This window comes from Amphiura filiformis, unplaced genomic scaffold, assembly GCF_039555335.1.
Source record: "Amphiura filiformis unplaced genomic scaffold, Afil_fr2py scaffold_28, whole genome shotgun sequence".
NCBI lineage: Eukaryota > Metazoa > Echinodermata > Ophiuroidea > Amphilepidida > Amphiuridae > Amphiura > Amphiura filiformis.
The window spans coordinates 1,017,010-1,037,183 of NW_027305492.1; the positions used below are offsets into that span (position 1 = coordinate 1,017,010).

Below are 20,174 nucleotides of genomic sequence, written 5' to 3' on the forward strand. Positions count from 1 at the left end.
TTATTATTTTGATTTATTCAAATAACAAAAACCAATGAAAACAAAGATCATGCAATGTTTTTGTATATGGTCAAAACAATTAGACTGCTGCCCTCAGTCGTCAACCGTCTGGATTGACGACTGAGAAAACTACGTGGAAAAAAAGTGACGGATTTTGCAACAGGATTCCTGTGGCATAGAGCATGCGCAGTTGTGTCCAAATTGACCTTTTGACCGAGTTTGTTGTTTTTAGAAGTTCAGAGCGCGATCTTGTCACAGCGGCGCGGTACAGCGACGTGGTACACGGGCGCCGCTAGTCAGTCGCGCTACGGCGCACAACTAAAGTCGCATTGAATAGTTTTCAGAAGTCCGTCATGATATTGGCTGTAAGATAATCAGTCGTCACTACGAAGCATACACAGTACATGCGAAGTGTAGACGGCTGATTGGAATTAGTCTACAAAACAATATGGTGCCTAAAACACTGGGAACCACTGCTGGAAACCATCTAAAAATCTCATTTTTGTTCAAAAATAATAAAAATCTGTAAATCACCAAAAAATGGTAATGCCAACCCGTGCCAGATTGGCACTTGCCAACCTGGTACAATTGGCAGATGCCAATGATTTCTGACACTCTGGATATTGATGGCAAATGCCAATTTGGCCCGTGGCTGCAAATGCCTGGTTGTGCGTACCCCTTGCACATTCTTCTTGGCCGAACCTGGCAAATGCCACATTGGCATGCAGTTGGCAAGTGCCAACCTGGCACTATGTGGCATATTTTCCCTGTGCATGTGGAGGAGCGTAACCAAGCTAGTTTTGTACGAGACTACGGTTTGCGATCGTGCCCGACACAAAGTCATATTCTAAAAAATTATGACTTTATGTCGGACCAACAGAAAATCGTCCCGTTTTACTACAAAGAGGACGAATTTGACAGTTTGCTCATAGATTTAAGTTAGAACATGTGTAAGTATTACAAATATGCCAAAAAATCGGTTTTGAAAAAAATAAAGGTAAATTCTGAAAAAAGATCGTACATTATGACTTTAATATACTTGTGCGCAGGGTATACCAGAATTATTCTGTAGTGGCATGTTCATTTTTAGCATGTTCAGTTTGATATTTTTAAGGGCAAATTGAATGTTGCAATTAAAATTGTTTATTTTACGAGAGTGAAATCTTGTATTTTGCAAAGCGTGGGTTATGATTTTGGTTCATAACTTTGTACCAGTTTATCGAGCATGGTGATAAGTCTAATAACATGTTGGTTTGGCCCTTTTACTATGCTCTTTAGGATATTCCTCGGTTTATACAAAGGCAAATTGTTTAAATTGTTCACAATACCCTCCATACAAGTTACTGATGCATAATTACATGTAATAATAATCTCCAATACATTTAAACATGCTTCAAGATACATCATTTGTTTAGAGAATAAAATATAGGATTTGTCTTTTGCCTATCAATATTTTGTCATAATGGATGGGCTAGCCAGTATTTTGAATAATGGATGCCAGCACAGCCGGTACCCACTACGATAAAAAATATTAGCCAGCCCATCCATTATGACATGATATTGGATAGGCAAAAGACAAAATCCTATATTTTATTCTCATTCTTATTCAGTTAAGTTTAATATTTGTAAGAATGTAAGATCATATTCTGAATTACCGTAACCCTCGGGAATACACTGCCAGGGGAACGCCCCACAGGATATCCACATTCCAACCTGACACTTACTGTAAAAAAATAGAAAAAGAGTATTTCTGTAAGTTTTAAATGTCAGATGACATCAGCTCTGAAAGTTTCAGAGTTTTGACTTTTTCAAATTGTACAGATGCAGAGTGAATTTACAATTTGTATGCGAATTTGCCTAGCTCAAATGCCTTCTTTACCCTGGGACACTCAATCTGATGATCCCAGCAAACACAAAACGTTTTCGACATCATTCGCAAAAGGTTATAAAAGGTTGTCAGAAAACGTTTAAATGTCGGGTTATAAAAAGGGTATATTAAGAGTATAAAACGTTTTCATAACCTTAAAAAACATTTTTTGATAATCTACTACTCAACAAATAAAAATGTTTTACAGAAAACATTTAAATGTCGGGTTATATAAAGAGTATAAAAAGGTTTTAATAACATTCCAAAAACATTCTTGAAAACTTGATACAAAACATTCTAAACAGAATATTATTTTGGGGTTGGAAAAATATTTTTCGAAACATGTTCGCCCAAAATATTTTCAATAACGTTTTAAAAACGTTTTCATGACCTTTATATAACCCGACATTTAAATGTTATTAAAAGGTTTTGAAAAAAACCCCATTTTATGAACATTTCTGTGTTTGCTGCGTTTATATATTTTAACATAATGTTATTTAAGTATTGACACAATATTTGGCAAAAGTGTTTGCAAAAATAGTTTACAATAACATTTTTGGAAACATTTAAAAATATTTTTGTAGTGTGTTTTCATACAAAACGTTTTAAAACGTTATCATGAGCTTTATTTAACCCGACATTTTAATGTTATTAAAACGTTTGCTTTTCATATCACAGCACACTTCCGTTTTTATCCAGTTTGGAACAAGAAAAGTGTTTGCCCAATGCACCCACCACTCCCTACGAAAATTGGTAAACTGACCTATCATTTATACTCGCTAATCGCTATATGAAATACGCTCATTCGATCAGGCTGAGTTCACATAGTATACTCCTATATGAACTCAGCCTGATCGAATGAGCGTATTTCGTATAGCGAATACCGTATACTTCTATGTGATCGCAGCCTAAAGACACCAATTAACTCGTTCATAGAAATTGTTGCGTCCCTATAATTACTTTTAAATGGTGCTTATGACCTGGTGAGGTCATTATTTGTTGTTATGGTTTGCGTGTGCATCATAGCTCCATCCAATCATAGGGCGGGGTAATGGCCTAATCCAGTCTTCAATCAATGGGAGCAGATCTATTAAATTAAGATCTGTGTGGGTTAGGCTCCCGGGGGTTTGCTTTTCATATCACAGCACACTTCTGTTTTTATCCAGTTTGGAACAAGAAAAGTATTTGCCCACCCACCACTCCCTACGATTAATAGGTTATGCCATGTTGAAGACTAGGGAAATTATTTGAAGTGTTGGAATACAGTTTCATCGCGTTTATCACAATGAAACTCAATTTATCACCTGCAGAGAGAAAGTTTCAGGCCGGGTCAAAGATCAGGTTTTCCCGGGTAACTAGCTTTGGCCAATGGCATGATTCGTTGATGCGCTGTGGACGTCCAATCACGTGTGACGGTATCGCTTGCTCGGCACAATGCTTGTGAACGAGAGCGCCATTCTCAGTCGTTGAGGCATTGAAGGAAGGTCGGTGGATAAATGTTCTCTCTCCATCCGCACCCATTAATGGTGGAGGCAGGGAACACATTGATCTTAAGGTATTATTCTTATTCAAAACAAAATCAGAAATACTTTCCAGAATCATATACAATTAGTGAGTATAAGAATTATCATTGTCAACTTCGTGAATAGGTAGTGTGTGTTTATTACTATTACTAGGCTAGTAGCAAAGCCAACCAAGCAGAAATATTCACCACAAATTGGCAAACAAGGCTACTCGATACATATAGTAGAATGGATATGTGAAGTGCGTGAGAGGCATTTTTTCTGTCCAATTTTGTAATTTTTAATGCAGTTCTTAGATTAAGTTTACCAGGTTATTTCAAAAGCAATCATTAGCATTTATGACTTTAGTAGTCTCTTGGAGCACACTATGTGTTTATATATTGAAAAACAAAGGTTTCAGCCATTCAATATTTACTTTTTCATTGAGATCATGCTTCGATTAAATTATCTTTATATTTTGAAAGCCTCAGCTTTGCCAAGACCGCGGCATTTTAGTGAGCAACCGGCTCTATCGGTAATCACGAATGGAGCTCACCACGTAGGTATTTTCATACCGGCTAAAGTTGTCTCTTTAATATTTATCTTTGCACTGCTTTTCGCCAGCGTTAGCTGGCTATCTAATTCGGAGATCGTCTTTGTTTGCTAAAGAGATTACGGGTACTAGCATTGGTTTGAATTACTTTATGGAACTTTTTATGGTGAAAATATATAATAGACCTGTTATTGGATTTGTAAGAAGAAAAAAAGTATGTTTTGCCGTTTCAACGAATGAAAACGAGTGAGAATTTCAAAAGTTATGGTTTGAAGGAAATATGACATTAAAAGTTCATGCCAGGTCTATAATAGTTTCCACAGCATATCAACGAAAGAAAATTATAGAATCCTTGTTATCAGGCGTTCTTAGATTTACATTTGCAAACCTCCTGGAGATCAGCACAGCATGAGATGTGAGTGTATTGATAACATGATTAAAACCTTTATGGACGTAAAAGTCAAAGTAAAACTTTCCTATATCAAGTATCGTTTTATGGATCAAAATGACTCAAAATGTCATTTATGAAATAATTTATATCTTAAACATCAGTTTTGTCTTTTCAACGGGAAAAATTCGATGCAATTTCAGGGCCTATTTTTGATATGGGTATAATTTATATACATGTAGGATTATTATAATTGAACAATATCAGTCTTTATACATTTTATAATGTGCTATATTAAGTATAAATTGCGAATTAATATACAATTAATGTGCATGTATAAGGCAAGTAGGATGGCAGTTTTTAGCCAATTAGTTAAAAACTGCATTTCTTTATATTAATAATGAGCTAAGGGTAGCCTAAAAGGCAGAAAAGACAAAAAGACAGAACAATTTGGAGTAATTAATTGACAGGAAGTTATAGGAGTTGTTTGGTTTGCTGTTTCTGTGTGCATGTTCTCATCATTGATGGTTTGGTGGACTGTCATGAAACATGATGGATCATAAAAAGCATGATCCTAAAAATGCCACCACCCAAACTAATAATATTATTACAAGGCATCTACTGCATTGAAGCTGGCTTTCCTTTAAAGGAATTTTTATTAAGAGTCAACTCACCAGGTTTTCACTGGTGAGTTCGTCATGAGGTATATTCACATCAAAAAAGTTGTCTCTTGCTTGCTTTGCTTGCTTTGCCGATCTTTGCTACTTTTAGATAACCACCAGAAAAGTAAAGTACCAGCAATCACTTGTTCTGATTCCAGTTTTCTTTTTCAACAAACAATTTGGTAAATAAATTCACTGATCTTTTTCTAATGTCGACATGAGTCACAAAAAGTTATCAAGGGATAATACTGTTCCATATGGGAAGGTAGTTTGACAGTTAAAGGGGCATTTCGTTAAAATACCACCAAAAAAACAGTTTCCAAGGATACAGTTCTTTCAGGGGCACCCTGTATCAGTAACACAAATGATGTAATAATAACCACATGAAACATTCACTTTTCATCAATATGGTCAATGTTTCAAGCCCAATGACAGCAGCAATCACCATAATTGAACTTGAAAATAATGATATTGTCATGTGCACAAACCAATCTTGTGGCGGTGAGGGTGTGTGTGTGTGGGGGGGGGGGGTGGATGCAACTTTTGAATACATCTCCTATTAGTTTTAGTTTATAACTCAAGTGTTAATTCTGCATCATTTGAATTCACTGATACTTCAAATTAAAGAAAACAGCCTTACGGTCATAATGGTCACCATAATTTTTGAAATCGACCTTTACTTTTGCTATAAGGTAGTCATGACTCATGAAATGCTACCTTATTGTGCTGACTGTATAATGCATGTGCTATAGTTCTTGAAATTACTGAACCAAGTGAAATGGTATCAATACAATGTAACCATGGCAACTGAAACCCAGAAAGTCAAACTTAATTGGGCAGGAAAAACCTCCTATGTGTCTTTGGCCCCTGAACATGTTTAAAGCAAAACCTCCTTTGCAACCTGTTGGCAGTTTTGCTTTAAACATGTTCAGGGGCCAAAGACACATATAGGTTTTTTCTGCGCAATGACGTTATGTTCCTATATTTAGTTTGAATCTGAAACGACATGTACATTTGAAAGTAAAAATTGTGTCCCATAGGCATTCCAGGAGCATATGACGTTCTAAACTATGCACAACTTCAAGGAAATTGAACCAATCACTCTACACCATGTTGTTACTATAATATTTTGCAAATTTCCTTTTAAAAATTAAGAGTACTAGTACTGCTAACCATCCAGCGCATATTTTTGCACAAGGTCCTATGCCCATGCTTGACGTCACGCACATACATGTATATACGCTATGGTTAACGCTTAAAAGGAACCTTGCCAAAGATTATAAGCTGAGCTTCTTTGGAGTACGTACAAGCACTGACACGACACCAGGGGTCCATTTCACTAAGTAAGTAAGTCTCGAAATCATTCGTAACTTACGACGAGTCGTAAACGTCCACTTCACTAAACTTAATTACAAACGGTACCCTTCATAAGTAATAAGGATTTACTACTGGAACCCATAAAGTTACGTCTAGTATTGAGTATTCGTAACTTTATGAATGGTTACTTGATTTACGAAGGGTTGAAAGTTTAGTGAAATGGACCCCAGGATATATAACCCTGTGTTCGAGGATGAATATACCAACAGTTGACAGTTGTACATACTTCATTGTACCTTATATACCCTGCAGCTAATTCACTTTAAAGTCATAATGTAATGTACTTTTTAAAATGAATTTGGTTATCTTTTTTTCAAACCTGATTTTTTTGGGGCATATTTGTAATGTTTGCACATGTCCCAACTTGTAAACACATGTCTCATTGGAATCAGCCAAATTTGTTGTTTTTGTAGGACGGACAACAGACCGATTTTAAATCAAAGTCATAGTTTACTCAATTTAATTCCCTACTTAGAACTACTCAAGTTAGTAAGTTGAGTTTCTGTCATTTTACCTCATTATTTCGGATTAACATGGACAGAAAACATTCCTGCCTGTTGACATATTATTTCATAATTTTTGGCAAAGAATAACAACATTTAAATTTGACAGGAATCATAATTATTACAGCTTTTTAAAGGAACATGATTTCATCACAAAGTACCATACAAACTATTCCAGTTGAAGTTCATACACCTGCGGGCATGATCTTACATGTAATCTCACAGCAGGTTTGAAACCTACACCCCCTGTTTAGAAGATTAAGGTCATGTCTTCCAGAGGGGGTGTATGGATTTCATCTGGAATAGCCCGATCCAAAATATGAAATTCTACGTGCAACAGGCCAATGAAAAATGCTGATATATTGCCGCTCATTCCATCACATGCATGAATTAACTTCCATTGGTCTCAACTGCCAAAACATTGAAGTTTGAGAACATTACATTAATTGAAATGTTTGCGGGCCCTGCAAAAACAACAAGGATCAATAGGAATACAAAAGTGCACTAGAACAAGTGATAAAAATCACTGTGCATATAAACAGACACAATAAACCGAACAACCAATGTAGGCACAAAAACAAGCAAAGTTTGATGGCCAAAAAGTGTCAATTCCAGAGCCCACAGAAGTGTCAGGAAAACAGTGCAAAAGTACCCTGGAAGTGATGAAAATCACTTTTGTACATAGCAGACAGTTTGGTTTTGTTTGTCTGCTTTTAATGTACACAAGTGATTTTGTTTTTGTGCCTACATTGGTTGTTTGGTTTTATAGTGTCAGTTTGTACCTACATAGGTTGTTCGTTTTATTGTGTCTGTTTATATGCACAGTGATTTTCATCACTTGTCCTAGTGCACATTTGTATTCCCATTGATCCTTGCTGTTTTTGCAGGTTTAGCACTTCTGTGGGCCTTGGAACTGGTAGTTTTTGGCTATCGAACTTTGCCTTCTTCTAATGCCTACATGTACATTAACTACGGTACATTTCCTGTTTTTGTCCCCCTGCATATGGTCTAGTCTGTATTTTACTTGTTTCCCTACATCAAGTTGGTGTACCTTTTTCTTTCCATAGGATATACATAATGTACACTTCCGGTGTGGTAACCACAAACCAGTACGTTTTTGTTCACTCACACCATTTAAACGAAACATATCTCGGGTGAGAAAAATTAGAGACCCTATAGGAAAAAAATCTTTTTCTAGGGTCTGATACCAAAATCTCAGTTATGATGAATATGTTGTGGTGGTGTTTTTCCATATCATATGTTTTAAAAATGTTTTCATGACCTTAATATAACCCGAGATATAAATGATTATACTGCATTTTAGTTTTGGTCAAAACATTTTACTAACATTTTTGACAAAAACTAAAATGTATTTAATGTTTAATATTTAATGTATAAAATGTTCATAACATTTTGTGTTTGCTGGATACATTACTTTTCCTTTGATTTATATTGTCACTGTAAAATTTGAATGTTTTTTGTAGCATGGTATGTTTATTTTATCAGAAGCTGCATTATAAAGTAAATTTATAAAACATACAAATGACAAATCATTAAATGACTCTTTTTTTAAACATAAACACATCACACACACAATCTACCATTCATTCAACATAATATAAAGAGTTTAGTTACAAAGTGCAACAAAGCTGCCTTATGTACATTTATGTTGTTATTTTATGTAATTGCAATCCTTTTCTGTGAGAGCACAAATAAGGATGCGCAGGGTAAAAGTGAGTAATGTCCATGTCTTAAAAACAAAATAAAAAATAAGTGGCCTTATTGTAAAATTAGATTAAAATAACTTAAGGCAGGCAATTTAGAATCACATTTGTAACTGATCAGATTTTTTATTTCTAATCACTCTTTGACTCTTCAACTTGATATAATTTTTTCTCGTTAGAAAACACTTTCTTCACTGCTAGCGTATGTTTTTCTGGCGACTTTGAGTCTTTTCTACCATGAGTCAATCTAGATGTATCATCTTTGGCAAGAATGGCTGGACTCGGATGGTGAGGTGTACTCCTTGTCCCCCTCCTGGAATGAATAGGGGGTAAAACAGGGGGTGCTACTTTCACCCCTACTTCCTTACTATTCTTTGGATCGGTTTGAACTAAAAAGGCACTGACATTAACGGTAGCTTCACTTGGATTGTCTTTAGATCTTGCCCGGGAGTACTGTTGCCTCAATTCCGATAAAGTCAACCCTTCGTGTGTTACTCCATCGACAGGTATCGCCCTCATTGGGCGGTGACCTTTGCGGACGGCGCCCTCTTCAGGCGACCTTACATGTTTGTGTGGACGGCGAAAGTTTGGACGGGGTTCACTCGGTGGTTGTGGGCTGCTAGTTCGTGTGTAGTCCTCATCTAAACTAACAGTTCTCTTATGTTTGCTGAGATTGAATTGGTGGATCTGTGTTGTCAGGTGGGCGATCATTTCTGATTTCTTCTCCAAGTCTGTTTTATACTGATTCCCTGTTTGTTTTTGCTTCTTGATTTAGCTCTAAGAATTTCTTCTCTTGGACTTTGAGTTGCTGCTCCAAAATGGCAATTCGTCTTTCTTTTTGTCAACCTCTTTTTCAAGTTGGTCTTTCTCCGTTTTGCTTTCTTTTATTTCTGTTTCCAAGACTTTGACTTGTTTTATGTAGTGCTCTGAAAAGAGAAAACCAACAGAAAACACAATTAGAGAATATTGTTTTGAGACCCAGTAGCTGTGTCTCCGTTACCTGATAAAACAATTGGGAGAAAGGATTATTTTATAGGTAAAACAATGAGGAAAATTTGCGTAGTGCAAGTCATCAAGGGGGGGGAACAACCATGATGGGGTAACATGGGGATGGATTTTCTTTATTTTCAAATTAATTGGGGGCACATGCCCCTATGATGGTACCAGACTTCTTCTTCTTCCTATATAATTTTCTTGTAGTCATGAGTACGGGTATGGGTCCCACGTCATGAGTACGGGTACGGGTCCCAGGCCATGAGTACGGGTACAGGTCCCAGTCCATGAGTTCGGGTAGGGGACATGTGTATCATGTTTTCATCGCCTAACCGTGGATTTTTTTTGTGTATGATATGAAACATAATTTTATCCATCAACTGCTGTAGTTTTAACATGTGTGGTCCACGGTTTTGAGCAAATATCACTATAATGCATTTAGCATGCATTTGAGTTCTTTTGCAGGGTGAAAGTTTAGGGTGGAAAAATCTTGTGTGTGTCCTCGTTTGCCGGCAAACACGTACGCGTAGGCACATATTTCTCCTGCAATTATCATAAATGAGCAAATTTGACTAACCTTCATCAGGTGAGCCCTCCTTCATTGCCAGCTCAAACGTCAGCTCAGCACATTTCTTTTTGTAGTTTCTGGAGTTCGCTGTGAAGCCCTTGAAGAGTCTGGGCATGCTCTTGCTGCATAAATAATATTGAGCTCTGTGCATTACGCAGCTGAATCTCGACTGGAGCAGCCATTGTGAAAAATATCCTTCGCACTGTTACAATTCTGCAATGAAATACAAAGGTAAATGTTTATTTTAATAATTATTTTGAACTAATCGAGGAACAAAAAGATTAATTTCAGTATTATTTTGAAAATCCACTTCAAATGCATGCATTATTTGTTTTTCTTTGCACATTTTTATTGTGGGTACTTTTCTGAGCGGGCATCCCAAAATTTTGTGTGTGTGTATAATTATTTTGCAGGCTTGGGCGATATAAAAAATGATTTTAACAGGAATTATCATTCTAAAATGACCTCTAATAAACGCCCCCTTTTGGAAAATGCAACGCCCCCGGGGGCAACATTTCGAGGAAATACATAGCATTTTGCGTGTATGTCCAACTCGCGACTACCTTGGCGTGACTGACCATGAGAAAATGACCCAGTAATGCGTGAGACACACGGCCAATGCGTGAGAGTTGACAGCCCTGTTCTGGAATACAAGAAGCAAACATGGGTATCAATGGCTGGGGGGGGGAAGGCCTACTCAATTTGATTTGATAGGGGTGTGCCGCTGATAATTTGAAAGTGGACCCATAAATATACCAAATTTTCAAGAAATTTGGACCCATATACCAAAATTCAAAATTTTTGGTCAAAATCAACGGATACATTGTCTTCTTAGTTTGTACGAATTTGCCTGTATCGTAGAGCAAAATGCTCCACATTTTAGACATTTTGCGACACAAATTACAGCTTGTATAGCAGTTTTTACAATGTTTGAGAATATTGCTATATAAAATTTTCAAACGAATTCGCACCCTTTAATACCCTGACCTGAGCAGTGTATGATGGGTGTATTTTGTCTAATTTCTCTTGCAACAAGTAATATGCGTTCATTAACCTATAATTGTAATTTGGCCCTATTTTCATGTACATGTAAATAAAAGTGATTGATGCTGATGCATGCATGTATGTACAGGTACAGTATTATTATCATCATGAAAAAATAAAACATTTTCATGTTTTACATAAACATGATAAACTAGATTTCGCGGTTCTCGGGTTGGGTGGTTCTCGTGATAAGACTCTCTCTAATTACCCAACACCCGTTACCCATATAGGTCTACATGCCCTGACCTTTTAAACTACATGTACTATGGTATATACGTCGCTCGATTGTTCGCCTCTTCCAAGCCCTGTCCTGCTACCACATTATGAGGAACCCAATACCCCTAAATTAGTATCTGGATGTAGGACGTTACAAAACATGCTAAAGTAATAACATCAATCGGGATAAATGTGAACGCAATCAGGCCGAATATAAGGCTAAGTAAAAAATAAAACATGTTTCACGTCCGGTTTTCAAAAAAAAGGAGGAAGAGGGGCTTTTATTTTCTAATTTTTATCGCAAAATTGGTGTAAATACCCTTTAGAGCTGTTTTAGCGTACAATCCGTACATACAATAATGCCTGGAAAAAGGAGGAGGCCCTTTTTATTTGTTGTTCTGAGAGTTACACCCCCTCTAATGATCACAAAACCTTCCTAAAATGTTTCTTGTATCTTAACAAGGCTATAGAAAGCTTTGTATATATATGTGGACTTTTCAAAGGCGTTCGACAGGGTACCGCACGAGCGTCTCCTCCTGAAACTCCACTACTACGGTATTCGTGGTCCACTGCTATCCTGGATTCGTGATTTCCTAACTGCCCGCACCCAGCAAGTCATCCTAGAAGGAAAGAAAAGCAACCTGTCAAATGTCACCTCAGGCGTGCCCCAAGGGACGGTCTTAGGACCACTTCTCTTCTTGGTTTTTATAAATGATTTGCCGGACTTTGTTACATCTGATATCAGAATCTTCGCCGACGATTGCCTCCTGTACCGGCCAATAAAATCACATGCGGACGTCACAGCGCTCCAGGATGACCTTGCAAATCTTCAAGCATGGGAGAGAAAATGGTTGATGGCCTTTAACCCCGACAAATGCGAAGTGTTAAGAGTTACTAATAAAAGGAAAAATATCATCAATGCTAATTACAACATCCATGGGTCTTCACTACGCATCGTCGATGAAGCAAAGTATCTTGGAGTCACGATTCAGAGTAACCTCAATTGGAAACCACATGTAAATAACATCAGCAAGAAGTCAAATAGCACCCTGGGATTTCTACGCAGAAACCTACGGAAATTCCCACCAAAAGTAAAGGAACAGGCTTACAAGACGTATGTTCGACCAACGCTTGAGTTCGCCTCCTCCGTATGGGATCCTCACACCAAGGACATGGTTTCTCAATTAGACATGGTGCAAAGACGTGCTGCTAGATTTGTTGAGTCCGACTACCATCCTAGACACAGTGTGACCCAGATGCTTGAAAATCTCCAATGGCAGTCGTTAAATGAACGCCGAGCACATAACAAAGTCACCATGTTATACCGGATTGTTCACGGCCTAGTCGCCATTCCAAGTGGTCCACCCTACTTCATTCCAGCTACTAACACAACCAGAGGCCACCACCTGCAATTTAGACAACAACACTGCAGGATCCAGTCATACCAGTTCTCTTTCTTCCCGAAAGCGCCATTTGCCTGTGGAACACACTACCAGCTTCAGTCGATATCTGCCCGTCTTTGGAGACTTTCCCAAGCCGGGTTGAGTCCACTGGCGCTTGTTAGACTGGAAGAGGACTTTTTACTTGCACATCAGCACCACTTCATCTGCACTCAGCGAATCCGTGTTTCCGCTCGTACCCTTTGCACTGCACACAGTACGACTATACTCGGGAGTGAAAACTTCTAAGAGGCCTGTACTTATTGGAAGAAGAAGAAGAAGAAGAAAGCATCCCAACTTCCTAGACATATTTTTTGAAAAGTTATAACTGAATTTCAAAAAATAAAAATTTATTTGAGAAAACCTCAAAAAAGGAAGCGGGAGGGGACGTGAAACATGTTTATTTTTTTATTTGGCCTAACGGGTAATAGGTTAGGGTTAGGGTAGGCCTATACGTTTCTCCTATTCAAATGTTAACAACGGAAAAAAATATTGCACCCCGGAAATAGTCATGTTCTGCTGTAGGCCTAATAGGCCGTATTGAAATATGTTGAAAATAGGCCTATTGATCCGATGAGATGCACCTGCACGATTAACCACACTGCAATGCTTTCCGATGCTTGCACTGCGCCCGTCAGTACTCCGCGCACTACGCGATAGCGCCCCGCCCACTATGCGATATCGCACCGCGAAAGCACGCTGATATGCACCGCGAAAGCACGCGTTAGTGAGCCACGCCAGACGCCGAATGCGCGCGACAGAGGACGGACGGACACGCCATAATTATAGTGGGAATTCCAATTGAATGAACGCAGCTTTCAATAGCGTGACGAATTTTTGCGTACACTGCGCGATGTACGCCAGCGTGTGCGACTGTGCGTGAGTAACGCGAAGCGAATCTAACCATGCCAACACACTCATGATTGGTTAGCATTGTATCCAAGGTCGTCTGCTCGCGTAGTAGTTTGAAATACGCGATATACGATCGCGGTTGAATCGAGTACAGCAGGTGAAAGCTGCGTTCATTCAATTGGAATTCTTACTATAGTATTAAGATAAAACACTAACAGCCATGACAGCTCACGTCAGCTGACTAAAGTAATTACACTTACACTTAAAGTTTAAACATGTCTAAATTTTGCAAAGCAACAATATAATTACCTCACTTACTCCTCTTATTTTACATCATTGGTATGCGAGCATCACTATTCGGCTTTGGAGTTTAAATCTTCATTTTGAGACATATTTCGACTTCATTTCACGTTTTGTTTACATTGATCAATTTCGTCCATAGAGTTATTTTGGGAAGATGAGGAGTTTCTATTTTTATCCCAATAAATACCTAATGACTATATTTTTATTTGAAACTTTAGAAATTTGAACCAATTACTCTTTAAGTTAATGTTTTTTTAAAATAATATATAATAAGTCGATAAATATTAACTATAAGTCGATAAATAATCAGAAAATTGAAGATACTATTAGAATTTATTTCTTAAAATAGGGCACCTCTTAATCTCCTTCACAACGCGATCAATCAGAGAGTAAAGTAACATCCTTTTAGCGGCACAGTTCAACATCATCGAAAAGTGACACACATGAATCATGAACTTTCTCTTCTGAGTTGTGAATGACCTTTGACCTGCATGTACTGCGGCCATTTTATAACGGAGCAGCGTGTACGAAAGTACTTTGTTTTCTGTTTTTGATTGGTCCGTGTACACCCTATAAATAAGCTGATAGTTACTGAAGCACCTGCAACAGCTGGTAAGAAATGTTTTCTATTGGAACATTTATTTATTTTGGCGTGAAGAGTGTTTAGGTGGTCATAAATTAAATAATAACGTCATAAACGGACGTTACGTTTCGGCAACGTTTAATCAACAATGCATGAATGTACATGAGTAGCGACTGCCGAATTCGGCACTCATTGAGTCATTCATGCATGACAACTATATTTGAGAACAAACTTGGTTCTAACTTCTATACTTGATTTCAAATTTAATGGGCTCATACCACTAAACTATCAGTCTGTGCGCTTTTGATGTTTTGGGAGACTGGGATAGTCACGATTATCGCACTTTCAGTTTCCCACGCGTTTGAACGGGAATTGGATTGCGATTTTTCGATGTCTAGTGAGCAAATTTTTTCAATATTTTGAGAAAATGATGTCAAATTTTCTATTCTGTATTGTTTGGTAATAATGTCTTTTGCCAATAGTATGTTTAAAGTTGTAATTTTGTGTTTTTGATCGCAAAGATCGGATATTTTCGCTCCTCGATTCAATTCTGAACCCTTCGCAAGGGTGCCGATTTCGCAGAACTTTGACGATAATTTTGCCTTTTGGACACTAAAATGCTTTCGATCCTTAATTTTGTTTCAACCGAGTCTTAAATTAGCAAGCACAATACGGTTGGTACCACTTTTATATACATTGATGAAATTTTAAAGATTTTTTTCAAGTTTCTAACCGCACAAATCGTTAAGTGTGTATTTCCCATTGACATCCAAAATGGCGTAAGCCAGTCCTCAATATACATAGGTACGGCGTATATAGGACTGGCAAGCGAGTCTAGACTGGGAGGGCACACAATCAAACTTGCCAACCGAATTTCATCTATGCAAATGAGCAACAGCACTACTACTAAATAACTAATGACTATCACATGCTCAAAACCAGCCAATCGGACACAGTGTAGAGCTCGGTGGTCGCCGTATCGTAGAATTTCATGAGAAAAACCATCATGAATATTGCTTGCGAACAAGGAAATGCACGACCGAGCAATGTAAACAAGAGCATAACTGCATGAAACAAACTTCCATTTACGCTAAACTAATTCCTTCTTTACCATAACAAATTTTTAAATCAAGTTACTGAAAGGATGAAATTTAAGCTTCTATGACACTCACAAATTTTGTGTGTTTTCATGCTGGTAAAATGTCATTTTTTTTTTTTTTTTAACTTCCGTTCGGTAGCATGTATTCCCATTCTGAAAACTGTAGTGACAGCCCGCCATCTTTAATTTTCCGAAAATCATCAATCGGCACTTTCCGGATCTTCATAAAAGCTTGTTTTCATTCATAAATCCACCTCGGCTTTTTCCGATGGCTGCCGAATCTGGTCATGTGCTGGGCTCATGAATAATTAATTAGGTGGACTGGCTGGTTTCAATTGGGGTCGTGCAGTGGCGCCATTGCCGGTCCATGTAATTTGGTTCCCGGTAGCTTCTATTGCAAAATCCTGCAGTGGCAATGGGGCAAGTTTGATTGTGGGGCATTGGAGGGATCATAACACAAAAATGATGGAGGAGCCTATTCTTGACTGTGTAATATTCCTTCACCACATTATCGTACGGTAACAGGCTTATACGATGGACAGATAGTATAAGTTTGTGAATGAGGACATCGTATAAGTTCCTTGTACTAGCCAAACTGGAACAAGCGTGTATACGCTGCGCACAATCAAACTTCTTATCAAGTTAAAATTATGCAAATTTCCTAGCACTGCCCCCACGCACCCCCACCCACTGCATATTTCACGGTCACAGAACTGACGAATCGTGTGAGAAGGATTGGTGAAATTTTGTAAAATTTGGTAAAAAACACCTTGTGCCCCGCCTTGTGCATATTATTGTCCGTCAAGGCTCCCGCTAGCCTTCAAAAACTCTGCGTCCGATCGGACGCACAACTGTAAAACCTGGTCGGGAAATGTGCGTCCCACAAAATTTTCAAGTGCGTCCGTCAGTGTTTACTCTCTCTGGAAATTGGGTGCGCCAAATGAAACATTTTCTTCCCAAATTGGCCCAATTTTGGCTCAGTAATTCCCCAAATTGACTAATTGTAATACAGCATTACAAATTTGTGTGCGCCAAAAATAATTTTCACTGGGCCAAAATTGAGACATACAGCCTCTGAGTAAACACTGGCGTCCGTACATGTATGTTAATGTGTTGGGCAACAGGGAATAAATTTTACAAAGCCCCCGATTCCCGGTATTGCATCGCAGTTTGATGCAAATATTTCCTTTCAGATTCCTGATAAGATTTTAAAGATTTGTAAATATTATTGTCAATAACAAATTACGTGAATGCAAACTTGCTGACAATGTACGATTGTTTAGAAAGTTTTATTTTCAAAAGCTTATCACGTCTCACTGCCGTAAAAGTTTTCATTCATTGACTGGTGACCTCGACCCGGAAGTGTTGCAAAATGGGAGTGGTTAAATGTGAAAGGTCAATAACTCGTTTATTGATTGGTCCATTGGTTATGAATATTAATTAAGCTTTATTTGGAGAATTAGGAGTGATCAGTCAACGTAATTTTCATGATGATGAAGTTGGTAAGCTTATAATCACTAATTTTTGGGCTGAATCAACTTGCGTCCGACTGGACGCAACGGGTTGATGAAATTTGTTGAACATTGCGTCCAGCAATGCAAAAATGCATCTGGACGCAAGAATTCGCGTCCAGCGGGAGCCTTGTTGTCCGTCTCTGTTGGAAAACTGGATCTTCCGCAGTAAAATCCATCATGACCACTTGAAATAAGGCGCGTGAAAGTCGATTCCGAGTTTATCGTCCCCCGCCCGCGTCACTTTTTGGAAACCAAGAACACCCGCGTCAAATTTTCAAAAATGCCAAAATAATTCATTATTTTCAAAATATCAGTGTTTTCACCAGTTTTAGCAATTGGAAACATATTTTTGATTGTAAAACATATAAATTCATAACTTGGAAGCAAAACCAGGCTCTTTTCTAACTTTTCTAATCCCTACCCATATAAAAACATGTTTATAAATAACATGTATGAGTGTGGCTTTAAATCAACACGCATTTTAGGTCAATAATGAAAAAAAAAAAAAAAAAAAAAAATAAAAAATGAAAAAGTCACCTCGCCAACCTGGGGAAAAAAAGGGACGATAAACTCGGAATTGACTTTCATGGGCCTAAGCTTCCAGCTAAGTCAGAAAAAATATACCATGTCCAACAAAAAATTATAACCAAAATTACAGATAAATGAAATTTGATTATCTTCAGTCATCAAAATTTTTGCTCGTTTGACGCCAAAAAAAGTCCCATTTTCAAACGGCAATATTTTCCGAACGGAACCATTGATTTTCATTCTGTCTTCGCCAGAGCCAAGCAGCCATCTTGAATATTACAAAATATATGAATAAGCATATTTATGTCGGAGCCCAGTAAGGTCAAAAATTCATTCATAAAACCATGTCGGGTCAATTGCAACGATTCTGATCGGCCGAATAAGGCCATGTGTTTGTGACGTGTTTGGTTCATGAATATTTAATGAGCAGCGCGCTCCTGCCTGACACGGTAAAAAGATAATGGGGATCACCAAAAGTCCGATGCTATATGCACTTTGCATGCTTAGTGGTGCCTGGCGTGCTAACTGGCTCCTTTATTTCTAACTTCGTACAGCGTGAATGGGGGTACGGTAGTTCGCTTGTGTTAAGCGTCCATGTAGTGTACTAAGCGTAATGCGCGCAGTGTACGGCGCGATGTATACTTTCTTCTGTACCGCGCTATATTCGCATGTGTTTATCGCGGAGCCACTAGCGTTCACAGTGTTCCAGTTTGGCCAAGAAATACTTAAGGGGGCGCAGCACTAATTCCGTGCCCCATAGCCTAGGATAACACGTAAATTTGGTCTACTTTAAGCGCCATTTCTGGCTACCCTGCAATACTTGACATAATAAATTTGGTATCAAATTAAAGCTCAGAATCTGTAGATTATAAATCTTTTGTCGGCATATATCGATGACCATTCACTTTTTTCACTATTTTGCCGTGCACGAAAAAACGGCAAATATATACTGAATTCACCACTCACATTTCAAAATCGGAAGTTGTCTTAATCCGCCACAGAGAATTACTTTTGAGATAAAATGTCCCGTTTTTTCTCCATGTTAATTGTTATCAATGAAGACACTTGTCGAATTCATATTCATGAGCTGATATTGAGTGATTTAGAGTGAACATATCGGTAGATATGGTCGCTACAATCTCATACATTCACTATGGACTATATTAGCCAAATTTCGTTGTTACATAAAATGAGTACCGGGGTAGTGATTTAGTGTTGCGCCCTCTTAATTTGATTATAGTGTGCGTTGGCCGTTGGTAGGTATGCCCACATTGCTTATTATAGATGGCCTCATTCAACTTCTACTTGTGACCACAGAAATGGCTTAACTGTGTAATGCCCATAGGAAAATACAACAATTTGAAATTTGGACACCAGAAACTTTACGTAGAAAGTCAAAGAGTATCAAAATTGGTACCGGGGTATACCTTGATCATACAGTGATAGTATTTTTTTCCCAAATCAATCAATCAATCAATTGGTACCGGGGTATACCTTGATCATACAGTGATAGTATTTTTTTCCCAAATCAATCAATCAATCAATCAAACAAACAAACAAACAAACAAATAAATAAAAAAAATGGTGATCCTGGATGAAAAACTTATTCTTTGAAATTTTCAGAAATATTTAATATGATTTAGAGGTAGCTCACGAGCCCTCAATGTGGTTGTGACTTAGCAGAAATATTAGTCGTCAGACATTTTTGAGCTAGTTTACAAGGGTGTATTTTCAAAATAGAGTGTTTCTTGAAACTCAGTCTTTGTAATTGCATCAACAATAACTAGTATAATAACTAGTATACTATAACATACAAATAGCAAAAGATCAGTGTTCGATTTGCCTGGATTAGTGAGACAATCTGTGTACCCTGATAGTAAACAACCCTTAAAGCCACTTGTAAGTGAGTCCTGATGCCGGCGAAATTTAGGTGAACCCAGGACTGGACTCCCTTTTTTTTCTACATCATGTTATGATTGATTATGATGAATCAGCTGATGATATTTTTGTTTGTTTTTAAAATGTTTTTAGGTGCTCCAGCTAAACCAAGATGGCTGCAGACTTTGCTGTGCCCCCAGGGGCCTATGTACACATGATGATGCAGCAGCAGCAACAGCAACAGAGAATCCCAGATTACATGGCTGAGGAAAAACTCCAGGACAAAGGTAAAAGGCAAAAACACATGCAGGTGTACACACTCACAGCACCATGAGCTCATTGGGCTATTCTATTTAAAATCCTCACTAGCCTTGTGGGAGATTTAGCCATTTGAAGTCTTCCACAGAGGGAGTATGAGTTTCAAGTGGAATAGACTTTGGGTAACTTCCATTTGAAATACTCAGGACGATATAGATAAAGCTATAATAGTTTAATACAGGGGTAGTATGGGTTTCAAAATTATTAACACTGACCAATTACATTTGACAAAAATCTGGGTGAAAAATGGTTTTAAAGAACTT

The 20,174-nt window shown here is 37.9% G+C and overlaps 1 protein-coding gene and 1 pseudogene across 1 annotated transcript in view; one reads left to right on the top strand and one right to left on the bottom strand.

Annotated features, from left to right (window-relative positions):
- Positions 1–5,279: 5,279 nt before the first annotated feature.
- On the bottom strand, positions 5,280–14,151 carry LOC140143799 (uncharacterized; annotated as a pseudogene).
- Positions 14,152–14,452: 301 nt separating this feature from the next.
- The window catches only part of LOC140143798 (pre-mRNA-processing-splicing factor 8-like), an 81,469-nt gene continuing 75,747 nt past the window's right edge, over positions 14,453–20,174 (top strand). The window contains exons 1-2 of the mRNA XM_072165615.1: positions 14,453–14,603; positions 19,747–19,880. Of these exons, the coding sequence (XP_072021716.1) occupies positions 19,766–19,880 (115 nt within the window). The 5' untranslated portion in view covers positions 14,453–14,603; positions 19,747–19,765. The remainder of the gene's footprint in view (positions 14,604–19,746; positions 19,881–20,174) is intronic.